A 20,907-nucleotide genomic window follows, 5' to 3' on the forward strand; every position below is an offset into this window, starting at 1 on the left:
AATTATAAACTACACATTTTTCTTATACTGAAATATTCAAAAATTATATTTTATTAAAAATAAATAAGAGAAAATTAATAGCTTTTGTGAAAATATAACTCTGGTTTTCCAAAAAAATAATTTATAATATTATATGTATTTTATTTATAGTTAAAATATAAAATATAAAACTATTATACATTAACTTAGGTAAACTTAATATACATACTTAAGTTAAAATTATACAATGTCAGATACATTCAAACATATTTTAAATTAAGTTCATGATTAATGACTCAGATGATGGTGTTATTTTAACATTAAAAATGTATTTATTTTTTTAAACATATATATATATATATATATATAATTACCTACAATTTCATGATGAAACCCATTATTTTATATATGTTAATAGCACACTAATTTTATTTTCTATTAGATAAATTGAATTACATAGAAAATAATTTTGTAAATATTATTATACACTATACAGTAGAACCACTCTTGTCCGCCTTCAGCTGGTCTACCACTACTCTGGTTGATCCAACATTAGTATTATCGAAAAAAATACTTAAAAAATTAATTTGAATTTTTCAACTTATAGTAAATATATAAAACTAATTGCCAGTTTACTATTTCTTATCGCTTGTCTACACGTCTATAACTGACTTTTTTTATTTAAATGTTCACTACACACACATATATACATATACATACATTTGTATTATGCTTATACTCAAATTTTTTATATCATATATGTAAAATACATTTTTTTTTATATTCTGTTAATCTGACCTTTTCAGCATTTCAACCATAATCTTAGTCCCAAAGGGTGATGGATTAGAGGGGTTCTACTGCACTTTAAATCAAATAAATAACACAGGCATGTCATAGGACAATCCAATAAAATCAAGGTTTAAACATGAATCTTATATAGACACTGATTAAATTTACATTTGTTGGTCTCAAAGTATAGTTGCGCATATTATATTAAAAGTTAATACAATTAAGCAAATAAAATAATAATATTTTCTCTTAAAAATCATAAAATAAACAATGCAACTAAGAAGTATAAACTAAATTAGCTGAATTAACTTCGACATCATCTTAATTTATAAATCTATTAATAAATTAATCCATACATGTAAAATATTATAAAAGATTATTAAATTAAAATAAATTGATACTCTATAATTTAAATGTTATTCAGAAGAATAATTTTCTGGTATTATTATAGGTATATTATTATACTTATATATGAATACATGAAAAAATTAATTTATAGTCTTATCAAAAAAAGAAGAGCTCAAATTATTTGATAGATTCCAGAAATTAGCATCAATATACACACATAAACGGCAAACACATTTAGTTTTGATAAAAATTTTTATAAATTTATTAAATAACTAAATATTTAACTATTATACCATTGTTTATTCCAATTGACTGTTGGTTATTTCTAAGATATAAGCTATCTGTATTGGTATCACATTTAAACTTCTTTTTTGAACACTGATTTGCTTCTAAAAAAATAAAATAAAAATAAAAAATTAGATTTTTCCTTAAAAAATTTCCTTAAATGATATATTATAATATGTTATATTATTATATGATATATTAAGTGATATTTCCTTAAAATACATAGAAATAATTTTTAAATGTATTATTTAATTATAATAACAAAATAATAAAAGTATTATTTTAACAAATTCTATAATACTTAAAGTATCACTTTATAAGGCTATAATATGTATTTTGTTGTAGAAAAGACAGTAATATTAAATTTAAGAAAATCATTAAATGCTAATAAATTATTTTAATTTCAATACAGAATAATTAATTATCATTATAAATAAATATGTAACATAATTTGGTATAAATATTTAAATGTAGTTATCTGCTTTCTATAACTTATAGATAAAAATTACAATTTAAATATTTTAAATTTTAATTAAACTGAAGTTGCATCAAGTTTTAACAATGACTTACATAAGAAAATCTTGATTTAAAATAGTATAAATAGTAAAATAACTTTTAATAAAATGCAATTACCTGGTATTAATAAATTAAGTACATCAATTTCATATGAAGATATAATTACATCTGACAAGTAAACGAAAAAAGCGCCAAACAAAAAGCCGACCATCGCTGGTACAAAGGAAAACTGCCCATTTTCCCCGTAAGCACTGTCTTGCGCAGCAAGTTCGATTGCAGGCGCTAACAGCGACCAATATGAGGCAGCTATCATAACGCCACTTGAAAACCCCAAACTACCATCCAGCAGCTTCCTCTACAAAAGTTGAATTTTGTTAGTATTAATGTTTCCAAGAACATAAATTGAAAACAAAAAGAAAAAAATCGCCAAACTTACTTGTGTGCCGCTAAACACTAGTATTAGGCTAGACCCAATGGCCGTTAAACCCCACGTGAACAATGTCCCAAAAAGGGTCTGGACAACCGGACTGAAATTCGGTAACATTGTTCAATCTTGTGATGGATTTGGCGCCGTCTAATCGACACTAACACTGTTGTCGGAAAACGAACACTGTTATCAACTCATTGGTGTGACAAATCAAACAGTTTAGACGAAACATGCGAACAGTATGTTTGAGCTGTCATTTTCGTGACGGGAAATATACGCTCCATATAATACCGTGTGTTTACATAACAAATAACAAGCACGATAACATTAACAATAATAATTCTATACGGCTCTTATCCGAATTTTGATAATAATCTGAAGTGCTATCTAGCAGCATTATGAGTGAACAGTTATTTCAATTTTTGGTTGATCGAGCTGAATATAAATGAAATATTAGTTATTGACAATTTATCAATGAGGGAGGCTTAATGGGCGTTTTCCCGCTGGTTTCTCAAACTCTCAAGCCCTCCAATAATTATTGCCCATTTCAGCAATGAAAAATTAAAACATGAATGAGAAATAGATTTTGACTTTTTTTTTTTTTGTAAAATGACATTCAAATTATTTTGTTTCAACAAACACTTTTGAAAATTAAACGTCCCTCATTGATATCTTTTACTGGACGGAAAAAAAAAATTGAGCTTAATTTCAAAAAAAAAAAATTTTATTAATTGAAATTACGAAAATCCGCAATATATTTGTAGTTAATAATTTTAATTTCAATATTTAAAACTTGTAACTTGAATAAAAGATTGTTTATAAGATTTTCTATGAAGCAAAGAAAAAAAAATTACAATAAAGTTTTGTAAGTGTTAGAAAATGAAATGTTGACAAAATCGGGTACTTCAACGAAATTTGATTGTATGATACTATTTGATTGTTATTTTAATATAAATCGCAGCAATTTGAAATATTTACTGAATATTTATATTAGAATTTTATGATTTCGAAATATTTTAACGAATTTTTTGCTGTTTATGAGCACTTAACATTTTTTATTTTCTCCAAATTTTAATCGGTCATATATAGGTCTAGTTTAATGTAATAACATTTTAATGTAATCTCGCCCTACTTTGATTTTTTTTTTTTTTTTTTACAATAGTTAGAATATTGTATGTTCAAATTAATTTTTAAAAATATTTGGTCTACTACTGTAAATATATCAATTGTCTTTAAAAATACAAATTAACCAATTTTTATTTTTCAAGAGAAATTGCACTTTGATTTAAAAGACCAACTTAGCAGTCCCTTTTTTTAGTAAGCCCCGATAAAAAAAGTTTAGTCTGAAACTGGAAATGTACACTGTGGATTCGAGAAAGTGTGTATCTACTAAACACTAATAAATAAGACGTCTGAATTAAACTACAAGACAACTGATGAGAAAAATGCATATATTATATTTTAAATTATATATCCTATATTAAAATAAATAATCTGTAAATAATTTTCAGATTTATACAAGGCATAAGTATATTTTCAATTTAAAAAATAATAACAAATGAGTAGTTACCTAAATGTAATGTACAATTTGATAAATAAAAAAGAACACTTACTAAAAATTATTACTGATATTGCACTAAAAATTATAATCATATGGAAGTGGGGTAGAGGGGGACTCTGTATCATATCATTGTACATTAAAAAATGTATAGTACGAATTTTTATGAAAAATAGGGACTGCAACATAGCAATATCGTTCAACCGTCCCTATATTTCACTCGGCCGTGAAGTCTCAACCATCGTAAGTCTACAATGTGTTGGTTTTTTAGGTACTCATTAGTTATCTTTTATTAGTCATATTGTTTAGAAGCGGTAGACTACAACTGGTTGCCAGAATTCGGTTTATGCGACTACCACATATGAACATCGTATCACCATTGAATATAAATACTATTTATATTAAAATTAAAGGTACCTTTTACATATTATACTCGTATGTATATATTAAATGGTGTTAAATATTATATAAAATATTACCTATTCAATTTCGTATGAAAATACAAATGATAAATAACATAAACTTTGATTATTTATTTTTAGAATAGGATAAAAATAAAAGAACATGAAAGGTGTGAGTGACGAAGGCCCCTTCCAACATTTTCAATGTGAATTCATTAATGGACTACAGCTGAATATATTTAATTGTTCTGTGGGAAGTGTACTCATTTTGTAACATTTAAAAAAAATATTTTAATCATTATGAGAAATCATTAGTTTTTAGTCGATTTAAATATTTATATTATTGTATAATTATTTGATCACGAAAGTGAGACGTGAGTACTGATTACTGAGTAAGAATATATGCAATAAATTACGTTATGGATAGTTGGTTATAGATACCTATTCATAAATTATAATTATAAACATATGTATAAGAAAATAATTTGTACTTTATACTTGTATTGAGTTGTATGTACTTGTATGTATAAAAAATCATATAATTCATTATATGTTAGTTAATGATTAAGAATTTGCTTATTAATGACACTAATGAGTATAATGCATACTAGTACAGAACTCACAAGTTATGGACTTTTTATTCAACTTTTTTTGACCTTGAAATATGTTTGTCTCTTATAATTTGCTGTATTTAATTCTGCTGATAAGTCTTTCAAAGTTATATGAAAAAGTAATTTTGTTGGGTAACATTCACCCTGTTTTTCACATTACTCGAGCAGATTCGCGCTAACCAGATGTGCAAGGTGTTCAAAAAACATTGACGGCCGAAAATTTAAAGCAAACCTTCAAAAAAATCATCTTAATGATAATTTATTGTAAACAAAGTATAAATATATTTTAATCATTAACTAAAAATAATTTTAATCACATTTTTAAAGTTAAGCAAAACTATGGCCAGCGATTGAAATTTATTTTTGGGGAGGAGGGGGGATCAAAAAATTTGTTTGTATAACATAAATAGCCAAATAGGTATGAGCGAGCCTGCACTCAAGATCAGTTTAAAATGCAGCAAATTCTTCAGCAGGTGATGGACCTTTAGCTATAGGTTTATAATACATTAAGATAATGATAAAATCAGTTGCCGACCGTTTCGATTATGTACAAAACATTTATAGACATACAAAAATGTATGTAATGCGTTCGGGTAATAAAGGGTTCGTATAACAGAGGTTTGGAAAATCGAGGTTCTATTGTATAGACAAAAAAATTTATAATTATCAGTTCACTAGGGTCTGAAACGTAAGTGTGCATTGCACACTGTGCATACAGGGTAATAAGAGTAGGCACTTGACTACTCTGTGAACCTTTCCTACTTCAAAATATTCAATATTTTAATCAATTCGAAACTTCCGTAAACAGTAAATAAATGTATAAGGATATTGGAAAAATATAATTATTAAGTTAAAACTTAAGAGTTATTCCAACCAAATTTAATGTTAACATTAAATGTTGATATGTTATATATGGTTACTCTGTGAGTAATGTCTGCGCACGCTTTGATCAAAATAATGGTCGAGTGCGCATTTGGCATCATGGCTAATAAATGGTAAATATTTCATAGAACACTTGGTATGAACATTTCATTTTGTGCAGCAATTATTTATGTTTGCTGCATTCTTCATAATTATGTACGTCAAAGAGATAGAGTAAGATTTGAAGAAACACTGTATGAGTGCCCCATAACAATAATGAACCAAAAAAAGAAATAGTGAATGTTCGAATCTCCCTAAGTTATAACATATTCAGAAAAAATGTATTGCTTAATACTTTTATTCATTCAAATTTAATATCATAAACATTTGCCAGGATTATTTATATAATCCATTATCGATCTATCTAATACTATAAAATTAATTATTACTAAAATTATTATCTTGTGAATTAAATACATTTGAAATACATGGTAGTAAAAATATTGGAACCCTCCTCCAAAAAAAATGAAAAATCCATCATTTGAGAAGTCATTGTTGTCATATGAGTACATGTAATGTAACAAATAAACCAATAAACAATTCTCTTAATCCATTTGATGAAAATATTGTTGCAGATGCCAAATTACCAGTTGAGATTCACAGCCAACTTAAAGAATTATCAGCTGATCAAACATTACAACTAGAATTTTCATCTCAAGATTTAAATAAGTTTTGGCTTGCCCGATGAAATTAATTTGGAAGTTTGGTAACAGAGGCATTGAAAATGTTGATTCCGTTCGCTACTTCTTATTTATGTGGAATAGAATTTTTATCCATGGTGAAAATAAAAACTAAATACAGAAATCGTTTGTTATTACTAGTAAATAACTTACTTTTATGTGTTTCAGATGTTGAACTATAAATTAAGCAACTTTTTTTTTGTTCAATAAAAAGTTATAAATAAAAAGGCACATTTTGTAAATCTGCATTTTTATCATTTTTGACTTACGTGACCCCCTGGTTGGAAAACACGGCCTTACACTATTTAAAGCCAAGTTTGGAGTAACTGTTGGTTATAAAACAAATAAAATAAAAGTTCAAATTAATTGGTATGGTAGTATTGGTTGTACACTGAATTACTTCTAAATTACTGTCATTGTCGGTTCCAATATTCATTAAAATTCTTTCTTATTGCACGTACCTACTGAGTATTGGAGAGATCACCATGTCAAATTTCAAGTTTATATAGTTTTGTGATGTAGCGATGATCAATTAGCGAGTGACACCCGACGTTGCCCGTTAAAAATCTGACAATTCGAATATTTAATTATAAGTGCTGTTTATTGAAGTGCATTTGGATTACAAAATTTTCTTTTTCTTGTACGTACCTAAATAAATCAGAAGGTTTTTTTTTAACGCGTGAGCAAACCACTTATAGCTGTTCATGTGAGTAGCATTCATTTTCAAAATACAGTCCACCCACTTATTGTAATTGTCCTTGTGCTTTGTTGATGATAATTACAAAAGCCAGTCGCACCGGAAACTGTAAACGTTAGAATTTGAATGGCATATCGGTTGGAGTCATTGGGATATGTGGCAATAGTACATCTTCGCCTTTAAAATTTTCGTTTACAATTATAGCTTCGATTATTTTGTACATAGAATTTTTTACTGAAAGCTCGGTACCATTACAGAGGGGTGGCGGATTGATGTTTCATAAAAGATTGATGGACACCTCAATTGAAGCGTATAGAACCAGAAGATCTAACCCACAAAAATCAAATTTTGTTTTATACTATAAAACATTTCACATTTATATATTTGAAATCCACAATGACCTATAACATAAAACAATTATTTACTAGATAGCAGCACATAATGGTATTTGGCATTGTGGTTATAATATATAATTACAGAACCTAAGTGGCCCAACTCTATGCTAGTAATATGCTTATGCCTAATAAGAAAAAAAAATGATAAACAGTCAAAACTTGAAATGCCCATCCTGTACAATTAAACTTTTGTGGGTTAGGCTGTTCTGGTTCTGTGCGCCTCAATTTTTAATGATAAAACGTGCGGCGGCATGTGTGACGAACCAAGTGAATTAAAAAATTTAATTGGATTGTGTTTCAAGTTTAATACATATGCACCTCAACATACAGAAATATTCTTGTAAATTGATAACTTATACAGAGATCAAAAAGAAAAAGTGAGTGTCGTTTATGGAGCAGAAGATAGTCGTTCATTTGAACTATTCATTTCGGTGAACTGTAAATTAATGAAATTTTCGTTAAATTGAACTGGACTCTCCTACTTTATTGTTCTCATAGTTTCAAAAGCCATGACTTCATGGATTCTAAAAAAAAAATTTTGAGCTAAAAGCCAATCGTTTAGCCACAGAATATAATAATGATTTAGCCAAGGCATACTCCAAAGGAGTAAAAAAATGATCCAAGGCCATCAGTTAACTTTATGATATATGTATCATGATAATGGTTATCAGGGTATTCTTTAGTCTTGATATATAAATGTCTAAATATTTAATTTAACTATTTTTAAATCATAAGAAATGTATCCTGATTTAATAAGTGTTATAAAATTAATCAATAAAGAATTTTCGAACCGTATAATGAATTTTATTTATATATAGTTTATTAAAATATAATAATTAAAAAAAAAAAAGAAGAAATCTAAACAAGTGAAACATGGCGGCACTGGATTTGTATGACAATGGTTATCAATTTATAATCATATGTTCGTATTTATCCAAAACATCTGAATTCCGATCAGCCTTAACATAATCTTAACTTCTAATAGTACATTATCGTTTTCACAGTATTAATTCACATTCTGAAATTTTAAATACGTTATTTTGGTTGCATAATTTGTATTTCCTTTGTATTATTTAAATATTATGGCTGGCTTAGGTTTAGCAGAGATGTCGGCTATACGTTTGCTAAAACAACCCTTCACACAGGTTGCTGAAATAAATATTGCTATAGTTGTGTAATATTGTGCAATTTAACAATAACCTTAATTTAAATTTAACTTACAGCAAGTAAAGCAGCTCCACATTTCAACAGTTTTAGCAACAAGCGATGTTGCTCAGGACAAAACCCCGAAAATCAAATCTGTTCAAGTATACAGATGGAATCCAGAAACTCCAGAAATCAAGCCGAAAATGCAAGAATACAAAGTTGATCTGAACACGTAAGTACTCTGCCTTAATAATGTTTAGTACTGAAATAACATTTAATTGTTTTTATACTTATATACTTAGATGTGGCCCTATGGTGTTAGATGTATTGATTAAAATAAAAAACTCTGAAGATTCTACATTAACATTCAGACGTTCTTGCCGTGAAGGTATTTGTGGTTCTTGTGCTATGAACATTGGTGGAGTTAATACATTGGCATGTATTAGGTTAGTATTCAATATTTAATAACTAATTTTCTTATTAAATTGTATATTGTAATTTCTAACTTTTACCATTTTATATAGTGGTGTAAATACAGATTTGTCAAAACCATTAAAAATATACCCATTACCACATATGTATGTCGTTAAGGATTTGGTACCAGATATGAAGTTATTCTACAAACAATATGCTTCTATTGAACCATGGTTACATACTAATGTAACGCCTGCCAATAACAAAGAACATTTGCAACATACATACGATAGAGAGAAACTTGTAAATTACTGATTATAGATATTTTAAAGGTTTTAAAAGCATAGATTAAATCTATTATTTTTTTAACCATTCTAGGATGGCTTATATGAATGTATTCTATGTGCATGCTGTTCTACTTCATGCCCTTCCTACTGGTGGAATTCTGAAAAATACTTGGGCCCTGCCGTACTTATGCAGGTATAAATTGTTTCAAACTGTGACTTTAACTATTTGTACACAATTGTGATTACTGCTTTCGGGTAATTTATTTATTATTAAAACATAATGCAAGTTATCCATGTACTCAATTTAATATATTTATATTTCTCTCTATAAATATCATATTGGATGAATATTAGATAAGGTTTTATTAATTTAAATACTATACAACATAGGTGTTAAATATATATGCAAAAATAATCAAATGCATTTAAAATACATTGTAAGGAATATATTCATATTCTTATGTAAATTATATAATTCAAATTGTTTTCTTGATTTAATAATTATTTAAAATGTAAATAGTTTAGATTAATATTTTTTTTTTTTTTATGAATTTTAGGCTTACCGTTGGATCATTGACTCAAGAGATAATGCTACAGCTGAACGTTTGGATAAAATGAGGGATCCATTCTCTGTGTTTCGTTGTCACACAATTATGAACTGTACTAGAACATGTCCAAAAGTATGTAAAATATTCGTTATTTTAATTTATTTATTTTGATTAATAATTATAAAAATTAATGTTATAGGGTTTAAATCCTGGTAGAGCTATTGCACGGATCAAGAATCTTCTTTCTGGGGTGACCAGCAAGGAAGAACCAAAAGCTATTACACAATGAAGATGATAGTATTATAATTTAGTATTTTCCAAGTATTGAAAATTAAATATTTGTCTAAACTTTGGTATCATCATGTATCTTATGAATTTATAGTTTCAGAAGTTAACTAAATTATAACAGTTGTTAAAAATAAACTATTATATTACATTATGTCGTACATTAAACTTAATTACAGCGTTTTTAATAACATCAATCTCTTCTAATGGTTCACAATTACAGTCTTTTATAAAATTTATTAATTTTTGTTTGAATTCATTGTGCTGTTTTTCTTTATAGTTCACAATAAATTTTCGAGTTTCCATTAATAGTATACCTTTTTCTTTAATCATTGATACTATGTTGGGATTCATTTTTTCAAAAAATGAATGACCGCAATACATTACATCAAAACAGTTTTTATATCTTTCATGTACTGGATAATTTAAAGCTGTTCGAGTAATAAAGTTAATTTCCACATTATTCACATTAATACTAGAATAATGTTCAGTTTTAATTTTAAATTGAGTTGAAGTTTGTAATTCTTTGATTTCTATATTAGGCAATTCAGTAATAATAAGTCCTAGGTTGTCAGCTTTGCCTTTGTGTTCATAAGGCTTTTGATTTTCAATTTCATAGAACATCCTTGTTAAGTTTCTCTCCGTCAAATCTACAGAACGTTTAAGTGGTTGCATGTTGCCTATTTTTAACATATCCTTGTCTTCACAATGTAAACCAAAAGATGGAAAAGGACCGTTTATAATATCTCCAAAATAGTCCATTGCCATTATTTTATCACCATTATTCAATAAAGCTAAAGCAAATGTATAATTAGGTTCAGTGCAATCTGTCTCCAAAAATGTGTAAGCTACACCAGTGTTTCGCCAATATATGTATTCTTGATTTGTAATCCTTTTCCCTCCATCAATATGATGGAGATTCATGTGTAAATCCCAGTCAAACAAATTATTTCGATAATCATACCTTGTACCCAAATAGTTTCGTAATCGCATGTTCCACATTTTAGATATGTTGAAACCATTATTGTTTTTCCAATATTTAAATATATTTTCAATTAAATCTTTATCTTTGTATTTAAGAGCATTAAAATTAACAACAGGCATACATTTTTGTCTGATTGATTCATCAGTTATAATATCAATTAGTTGAGCTGATTTTTTAATAAGATAATTGTTGGTATTTGGTTTGACAAGTGTATTACCATAAAGTTCCATCCAAGTACGTACCTGCAAATTAAATTCTAATGTATTTTATGATAAGCTCACATATATTTTCTAGCATACGTATTTTATTTTATTTAAAAAAAAAATATTAACAGTTAAGTAATACAATTATAGTGTTTAATTAATGATTTTAATTAAAAAATGTATGTTATAGTAAAATTATTTAACTATTTTAGATCTTTTATAATAAACGTAAAATTAATATTGAAGTATTGGGATGATTTTTAAATTAATTACTTTATCTGGTTTATTTTTTTATAATTAATCAATAAAGAATATCATACAAATGTTGTTTAATTAGATATAAAAATTAATGTCTACACTATTTTGTCAACAAATATTCGATTACTAAATATTTTTTTAACTTCTAAAAACTACTGACGTTCTAAACTATGAAACTACTTATTGGCAATTTCTATATTTAATGAACAATAAAAAAAATGTATAAAATAGTTACTTTATATGATAAGCTGATACGATCGATTGGTTCAAGAGCCAACGCTATTTGCAATATGTATCTGGCGTACATCTCAACTACTGGTTCGTAAATATAGATGTCGATTTTTGAGTATGAATGTGTATACCGTTTGGCCAGTGTTTGCAGTAAGTGGCGTGTATCCCCAGAACTTATGATTAATATTTTTATATGGCCATCACCTACTCCATAATTACCTAGATCTAAACATGGACTTGCACCCCATAACATGATTAATGCGCACAAACAATTATTCAATCAAAACCGATGACAATTAACAAAACTGAATCGAGTAAAACTGATTTTTATTGCAATAATATACTCATGTATTAAATATGAATTGATCAAACGTCGCTTCAATGTTTGTCATGACGACAGTTACAACGAAAACAATTATTTTTAAATATCCTATAAATTAAATAATAGTATTAAATATGTACAATTTCATAAGTTTAATTTTAAATTTCGAGCTTAGCATTTATCTTTGCATGATTTGCACGATTAAAGATTTATTATTGTTATTAGCATTATAACTAGGATCCGGATTTAAATGTATTAAAAATCTAAGAAAAATGTACTAAAAAACAGCTAAAAATGCCCTTAAAACGGTATTTTATCGTGAAAATGTAAAATGTAAAAGTTTTAAATGTATTGTTTTATTAGACTAATTAATACCGGTAAATTATAAAATAATTGATAATTTTTATTATATTGAAAAAAAAAAACTGAAAATTGAACTTGTGACTTACGACGTGTCATTCAGTGGTGGTCAAACAGAGGGGGGGATAGATCCTCCTCCATGACCTTTTTTTAAATATTTATAATTCATCCATATTATACATAATATAATATAGGTATTCATCTATTTTCTATTTAAAAAAATAAATATACTGAACTTATTAGTTATTATACAGTCTCTAGGCTCGAATAAAATTAACAGTTCAAACATAAAACACTAAAATATTAATTGAAACAAACTTTTTAGATTTTTTTCATTTCCTTTATAGTTACATTATAAGAATGTATGAAATTTAAATTTAGTACTTAATGCTTAACATAATATATTATATTATTATATGAATTATGTAATTATATTATTTTGGAGTCGTCTCAATGGTTATTCATCGTGAGGTTGTCAATATAATTGTAGACGAAGTACTGGACGAATTGGCAAAAAAAACCAAAAAAATAGATTTAATAATATAAATATCATTATAATATAATATAATATAATATAATTTCCATGTTTAAAAATAAAGATTTTTATATATAGTGTTTTTTTAAAAAATCAGCTACACCCCCCCCCCCATGACAAAATCATTTGACCGCCACTGGTGTCAATGGTATTGACCGTTCGCAAGGTATGCAGCTGCATACCCTGAACACAAAGCCTTGTTTTTAAAAATACCAAATAAATGAAAAGTATAACATATTTGGTCTTTACATTCATATTATATGATTTTGTATTCACTATAATTATTAATATATTTTTATATTCAGTCCCAGATATTTATATTTATTTTTGAAACACAAATTTTATACTAATTTAATAACGATTTAATGTACCTATTAACGAAATCAAGATGTATGTATAATGACTTAAATTTATATTTTTCCCACAAGTAGGTACTATGCTTTGAAAGAGATTAAGTAGCTTATGTTTTTACTGTAGAGCAATAAATGGCTATTTATTTAAATCCGAAAGACATTAATGATGATTTCAAAAACTTAATTGAATGCAGAATTGTGTCAATTAATATTATGTATACTTATAAGGGTGCCCATAGGAAAATTCTTAAGGGGGACAATATTTTAATTTATCAATCAACCTATTCATAAATAGGAATGACCCATGATAAAGGAAGGGGTTTACAATTTTATATTATACTATTACATTATACATATCAAACTGGAAGACTTTAAAATAATAATTATTTAACCAATTTACCATAAAAGTAATTTATTGAAATTTTTATTTAATTAATAATATAAATTGGACACTTAAAACATTAGTTATATTTATTAAAATATTAATTTACAAATATTATATAAATATTATGGTGGTGTACACACACACATATACATAGGTACCGTATTTCTGGAAGTACACAATATTTTGAGAATTGATAATTATCCATAGAAAAAAAACAAAAAAATGTATTGTTATTTATAGCTATATAACCTAATTTTCCAAACTAAATAAATAGATTTTTCATAAACAAATTATAGATTTTCATATATTAAATTAAATTTTTAAATTATATTTAAATAAATATATTCTGATCATAATAAACAATTTTCTAAGATTTTTGACATTTTCCAGGGGGAGAAATTATTTAATTTTTTCTTTATTGCTTATCCATAATTACTTGTATTATTTGAAATACAAGTTTTGGCATAATTTACGAAACCAATTACCTCAACTAAAGGTACACCTTTAAAAGTTATACACAATACAGCATGGTTTATTTTTATGGTTAGCTTTTATAAATTAAATTTGATTTAGTTTCTTTAACTGCTATTAAATGTTTTGCTTTTTTGATAGCTATAGACTTGTTTTTTTCAAATCCATCAATTGCTGTTTTAATGAACTGAAAATATTCACTTATATCCAAGTGCCCAACGTATTAGTATTAGTTTAAGTGGTAAAGGAATAGTTGAGTCTATAAATTTCAACTTTAAAATTCTAAAAGGTGCTTTTAAAATAATTTTCTCTACAGTTGGAATTTGTAATACGTAAAAATACTATGTAATATATTCGGACATAGTATAAACGTACATTAAAAAATAATCTTATTATAAGAAAATATTGAAAAATGCAAAATAAGTTTCATCTTTGAAGTTTCTGTTATATCAAATAAATTATGTACTTGGAAATCATTATCTAAGATCATTCAAAAGAGATGCATTTTGCATAAAAACTCGAGTTTTAATTATAAATTATTATTAATCTTTTAAGTGGCAGTAGTCTTAAAATGTAATCAGGTATCTTTAAGATTTAGCGCTCTTAGTCTGAACTTTAATAGATTTTTATACAGACAATTAGACTTGTACAGGTTACCATGCGATCGTCAAGCATAATTGTTTGAAAAGTAGTAGAAGTATAGAAAAACTGACGGTACTGAATTTTCAATGTGTTGACGCAGAACACTGTATTGGTTATATCGAGATCAACCGCTGCAGGCAAATAAATGAAAAGTGAAATTGCGCGCGCAAACCAATGACTAAAATAAACTGCGATGACGTCACTAAATGTTGACACTTGTAGATTGCGACGGAATAACCCGTTTATAATCAATGGGAATGTTATTAGGACGGACTTTGGTGCTCCGCGTATATTTAAATTACTATAACTGTCTATACGTATACTCATAAATCGGCCAGTGTGCTTTGTAGTTTCGATGGTCTACGTTTTGCTTATTGTGGACATCGTTGATAACGAATTTAATGGTCACTACGGGGTAATCCATTTGTATGTTTTGTAAATTTGCGTTCGCAATAGTTTTATAATTATTTATTATTCTTGCGCGAACATTTTATTCTTGTGAACTCGTCGTGTATCCGACCCGAACTCCGAAAAGATGAGCGTGATGCTTCCGGAATTTGAGCATATGACATTATCCTTGTTACGGCTACCGACCAGGGAACGGTTGTCGTGCATGTTGAATACTAGAAAAGTTTTGCCGTCCCCTGACAATAGACCTAGGTAAGTGAACACAGTGAGGACTATCATCATGTTATCCTGATGTAGCTGCCCAAGATGCAGTATTGTACTTTATTGACATATATCGTACCATTAATATTCTTTCAAACCACAACCTGACGTCTGTACAATCACCTGTCTTGTCTCCCGCTAATATAGTTTGATTGTCAATGAATGTATAATTGATTATTCTATGATATTGTTCGTATTAAACTCTTTCATTGAATATCTTTATTAACTATGTTAAAATATACATCTTTAAAGATTTTCTTCGAGGCAATAGCTACGTGTAAGCCATAAGGAAATATAAAACTACATTATACGTTACATATTTGTTTGTTTAAAATTCAAGTTAAATTGTTTATATTGTTATAAAAAACTTGCTCCATTGTGTTAGCAGAGTAAGCTATTTCATTTTTTAAAAAAATATTTTATTTGTTTATTTGATTTAAATTGTAGAGATTGGACTGGTTTGACTTCTCTTTTGGGCTATACAATACCTTTGGGATGTAATTCAGATGATCCAATGGGTAAAATATTAAAGTATTGCCAAGAAACTACTATTGCATTCTTTATACAATGTCTGGAAAAAATAGACAGATACGACGTTATTGATGAGACAGTAGAACTTATAAGTAAGTTTTAATTAAGTAAAAATCTACATAAATATATGTTAATATTAAAACTGTATTTTTAATATGAAGTTTTTTTTTTTTGTTAGCATCTGATATCATTTTTTTTAAAGAACAAAAATTCTCTGTAGCACACATAACTCCAGTAAAACATAATGATGTGGGGAATAATAATATTATTACCATTGGTAAATTTTATTTAAAATGTACAAATATTGAATAATATACTATAGACATTTTAATTATTTTAGAAGACGTTGATGCGTTAAAAAATCAACTTCCTCTTCCAAGATATGATGCTTATATACTATATGATGATGCTGATCTTAAACATGCTATATTTATGGCACAAAAATTAGAAAATGAATACTCAATAAAGGTAATATTAAAATTAAATATGAATAATCTTATACTTATTATATAAGAAATAAACAATTGAAAATATATTTTAAGGAAGTAATTAACTGATTTTTAGAATATGTAAATGAAATCTTATATAGCTTTACCATACTTATGCATCATCTAAAAATACTAAATTTTAGCTTTTATATATTATAATTACATTTTATCATGAATTAGTCATATTACTCATATAGCGCCTTAGCAATAAATTCAATTCTGAATTGTAACATATAAAATGGAATGCAATCTAATTGTTATTTAAACAATTTAATGCAAACTTCTATCTTTAGTAGTATTTCTTGATATTAAGTATAATTATTTAAATATAAATAGTACTTGTATTATTTTGAGCAATTTAAAAACTTTTTAAATTCATTTTTTATTAATTAAAAATATTAATTTTGTGTTGTAATAATTTATTGAATATACAAGATATTTTAAAATTTGTTACTAAATTAAAGTATATTAATTTATTTTAGTTATGTTACAAAGATAGAAATTTAAAACCTGGTGTTGAATTTGAGTATCAATCAGTAATAAAATTGATATCTGATCGTTGTGATTGGTTGATTGTTATTGTATCAAATAATTTCTCAAATGATCCTAAGAATCTATCTATAATGAAATGTATACAGTCTCTGGGTATTGGTAAGGAATTTTATGCTGACAAAATAATGTTATATTACTAAGATTTTAAAGTAATACGTTGTATAACTTATTTCAGAACAAAATCGTTCTAAAATTATCCCATGTATTTTTGGAGATTGTAGTTTACCTCAAGAACTCAAATGCTATGTTAAATTATTTTTTAATGAATCTAATTCTTCCTATGATCCATGGAATAGACTTAAAATTACTGTATCATCAAATCATTGCAAAGCATTGACCAACAGGTAATATATTTTATTCTACCTTTATTTTAATTTAATAATAATTATTTTGTTATCATAGTGTATTGATTGATAATGGTCAGAAGCTGAAAATTGTGGAACCAATAAATAGTTGTACTAAAATTGTTTCATCACAAAACAAACCAGTTAACAGATCTATTGAAGAGTTGAATAATAATATTTTACCTAAAAGAAAAAATGTATTAGGTAGACTAGTAAAAACTGTAGGAAATATTGTGTTGAATAAATGACAAAAATAATAAAAGATTTGAATGTTCAAGTCTTTTATATATATTTATATATATTTCCAATGTATACTTGTGTTATAATTAAAAATAATTTTGGTCAATCTTAGAGTTGATAAAATATTTTTTTTCTAGTTAATTTTAAAATTTAGCTTTTAACTCAAAAAATTGTTTAATATTTTACCTATTATTTGAACTAATTTGTTAAATGTGAGCATGGTAATAAAAACATTTTAAAATACCAATTTTTCTAACAAATATCTTTTAAAATACTTTTAAACATTTTAAATAAATAATTTGAAATACATTTTGTTAAAAAATGCTAAATGGTCACAGAAAATTGTAACCTACAAAAAGCAGATATAAGTGTTTTAGGTCTTGATACTGTAATTTTATGATAGAGACCGTATTTTGCAACTGGAAATGTAGTATGATACCCTTGTTAATAAGGAATATAACAATATAACTGTCAACAATTATTTTTTTTCATCATTAATAAGAAAAACTAACTTAGTTTAATATTTGCTGTTTTATTACTCTTAAAATAATTATTTTAATTGTATTTATGTGATGTTCAAAAGTTGAAATATTTGTGTATAATAATTTAAAAAATAACACTATTATTGAGATGTTAATTATTATTTCTTTAGTTGTAGTTTATAAAGATTTTATTTTATTATTTTTATTATTCTGTATGAACATATTGATATGTTTTATATTTGTATATTATTATAAATTTAATGTTATATTCTATAAAAATCTCATTTCTGTGTATTTTTCCCTTGTAATTTTTTTTTTTTTTTTTTGATTATATTTTATGTATTTTTTTTTATACATGTTAAATCTGTTATTTCTTATAGTATATAGTGATTTTTTACATATTAAATAAGTAGGAGAAATATTCTTGAACAGATTTAACTTTACACATTCATTGGTTTATGTTTTATTTTTGGCTATTTATGATCCATGCATCTCTGTGATAAATTGTTTGATTTTATTGTGATTTATATTATTTTGTTTAATGTAGAGTAAAATAAAATATTTTTGTATATAATATGTTTTGATAAATAAAATTAATTTACTTAATAACTATTGATGTATATTTTATATTGAAAAAAATGTACTTTTAAACAGTATAGTATATTCTTATATTTAATTTGTGCTCGTGTGTAATTTCCTACTTAGAAATTGAAATTTACACACATGCATTTTATGGTATAGTTGCTGTTAGTTCTATAACAATGTGTTTTACCACAAATATTCAACAAAAGTATACCCACATAAATCATTAAATTATGAATTGTAAAATAAATACATAAATGCACTATAATTTATATATTATATTTAAATGATATATAAAATCAGTCCAAAAATATATATAAATTTGATTCAGGAAATATATATAGGCTTGAGAACTAGTTCAAAGATTTGTATGGAGTAACAGAAGATTTTAACGAGGGATTTGGTATGCATCAAGGGTCAGTTTTAAGCTTTTTTTTGTTCTCTGTGGTAATGGATAAAGTTCCAAAAGACATACGGGTATATTACAGACATATTGGAGAAAGATAACAAGAAGTTGAAGGTATGGGAGACCAATGATAATAAGCGATCATGTGATAGGTGAAGTTGAGAACTTTATATATTTAGGATAATTTGTTTAATAGGACGGGGGTTTTTTCATAGGTATAAAACATACGATTAAGTGCGGTTGGATGAAATGGAGAAATAAGCGTCAGGCGTTTTATAGAATAAGAAAATTCCAATGAGACTTAAAGGTAAATTTTACAGGAATGTAGTGAGATTAACTATGCTTTATGATTCATAATGTTGGGCGGTTAACAAGAGAATAGAACATAGTATGAGTGTTGCGGAAATGAGAATGCTTGTATGGATGAGTGAAGTGACAAGAGAAAATATAGTAAGGAACAAATATGTTAGAGGTAGTCAGGGGCGTATTTATGGGGGAGACCGAGGGCGCCCGAGCCCCCTCCGAAATAAAAAACACCATTGTTAAAGATTGTTATTTTTAACATGGATTTATCTTGATGCTGGGGGTTTCCGAAAATTTGTCGCGACACTGAGAATGTTGCTTATGCGATAATTTAAAATTTTATATTTATAAAACATGTTTTAAGAAAAAATGTGGTGAATTTTTAGTGACACTAATAAAAAATTTTTTTATTAAAATGTAGTTTTTATGCTTTTAAATAATAATAAATCATTAAAAAAAAATGAGTTTCTTATTTCTCTCATGGTGAGACAGTCGAGAAGTCTTATAGTGTTTTTTTTCTTAAATAATTTTTTTTTGTAATAGTGTGCTTCCTCCTTCCCTTCCACCCAAAAATCAAATACATAATCGACCCCCTCCGAAATGAAAACCTATATACGCCACTGGAGGTAGTATTGGTGTAGTGTCGATATGGGACACGATGAGAAAAAATAGATTGAGATAGTTTGGGTATGCTATGAGGTGAGAGGAAACAAAAGAAGTAAAAGTGATTATAAAAATAAGCGTTAAAAGGAAAAGAAGGAAAGGAAAACCAAAAAAGAGATGATTAATTACGACTGAAAATGACATGGTGCCTTTGATGTGTACGTAGAGGATGTAGAAAATGGAGATGAATGGAGATTTAGGACAAGTGTGACTGACCCCAAATAGTTGGAAGAAAAGTGAAGGAGAAGAAGATACTTAAATAGTCTATATAAATGCATTTAAATTATGTAAAATATAATAATATAAATATATATAATATATATAATATATATATCTATAATATAAAAATGAATCGCAAAATGTGTTGGTAAGCGCATAACTCAACAACGCCTGGACCAATTTGGCCAAATCTTTTTTTCAAATGTTCGTTGAAGTTGAAGGATGGTTTTTACGGCGAGGAAAATTAGAATTATTGCTGGAAAAACCCTAAAAATAGCCCTTTTCTTTTTCTAATACAAATGATTTGTAACTAAAACGTAGTACTATTAAAAAACTATTAAAAAACTATAAAAAAACTATTTAAAAACTATTAATTTTATTTTTGGTAGTAAATGA

At 26.4% G+C, this 20,907-nt stretch overlaps 4 protein-coding genes across 4 annotated transcripts in view; 2 read left to right on the forward strand and 2 right to left on the reverse strand.

Moving 5' to 3' along the window:
* Nucleotides 1–2,668, reverse strand: part of LOC112685333 (zinc transporter ZIP11) — a 38,752-nt gene extending 36,084 nt beyond the window's left edge. The window contains exons 1-3 of the mRNA XM_025557181.1: nt 2,354–2,668; nt 2,035–2,272; nt 1,410–1,505 (exon numbers count right to left, since the gene is read on the reverse strand). Coding sequence (XP_025412966.1) covers nt 1,410–1,505; nt 2,035–2,272; nt 2,354–2,461 — 442 coding nt within the window. The 5' untranslated portion in view covers nt 2,462–2,668. The remainder of the gene's footprint in view (nt 1–1,409; nt 1,506–2,034; nt 2,273–2,353) is intronic.
* A 5,878-nt stretch (nt 2,669–8,546) lies between these two features.
* LOC112685345 (succinate dehydrogenase [ubiquinone] iron-sulfur subunit-like) lies at nt 8,547–10,358 on the forward strand. The gene is made up of 7 exons (XM_025557198.1): nt 8,547–8,752; nt 8,831–8,985; nt 9,056–9,199; nt 9,278–9,470; nt 9,546–9,647; nt 10,012–10,134; nt 10,202–10,358. Exons 1-7 carry the CDS (start codon nt 8,690–8,692, stop codon nt 10,289–10,291), a joined length of 870 nt encoding a protein of 289 aa, XP_025412983.1. The 5' UTR covers nt 8,547–8,689; the 3' UTR covers nt 10,292–10,358.
* Nucleotides 10,359–10,414: 56 nt separating this feature from the next.
* Nucleotides 10,415–12,294, reverse strand: LOC112685347 (dynein assembly factor 3, axonemal homolog). The gene is made up of 2 exons (XM_025557199.1): nt 11,969–12,294; nt 10,415–11,514 (listed from the first exon to the last, which is right to left on the reverse strand). Exons 1-2 carry the CDS (start codon nt 12,215–12,217, stop codon nt 10,429–10,431), a joined length of 1,335 nt encoding a protein of 444 aa, XP_025412984.1. The 5' UTR covers nt 12,218–12,294; the 3' UTR covers nt 10,415–10,428.
* Nucleotides 12,295–15,240: 2,946 nt separating this feature from the next.
* LOC112685320 (myeloid differentiation primary response protein MyD88-A) lies at nt 15,241–17,930 on the forward strand. The gene is made up of 7 exons (XM_025557163.1): nt 15,241–15,692; nt 16,149–16,324; nt 16,411–16,509; nt 16,573–16,700; nt 17,203–17,371; nt 17,448–17,616; nt 17,675–17,930. Exons 1-7 carry the CDS (start codon nt 15,568–15,570, stop codon nt 17,862–17,864), a joined length of 1,056 nt encoding a protein of 351 aa, XP_025412948.1. The 5' UTR covers nt 15,241–15,567; the 3' UTR covers nt 17,865–17,930.
* The last annotated feature ends 2,977 nt before the right edge of the window (nt 17,931–20,907 follow it).

The sequence above is a fragment of the Sipha flava genome, unplaced genomic scaffold, assembly GCF_003268045.1.
Source record: "Sipha flava isolate LNK unplaced genomic scaffold, YSA_version1 273_pilon_pilon, whole genome shotgun sequence".
Taxonomy (NCBI): domain Eukaryota; kingdom Metazoa; phylum Arthropoda; class Insecta; order Hemiptera; family Aphididae; genus Sipha; species Sipha flava.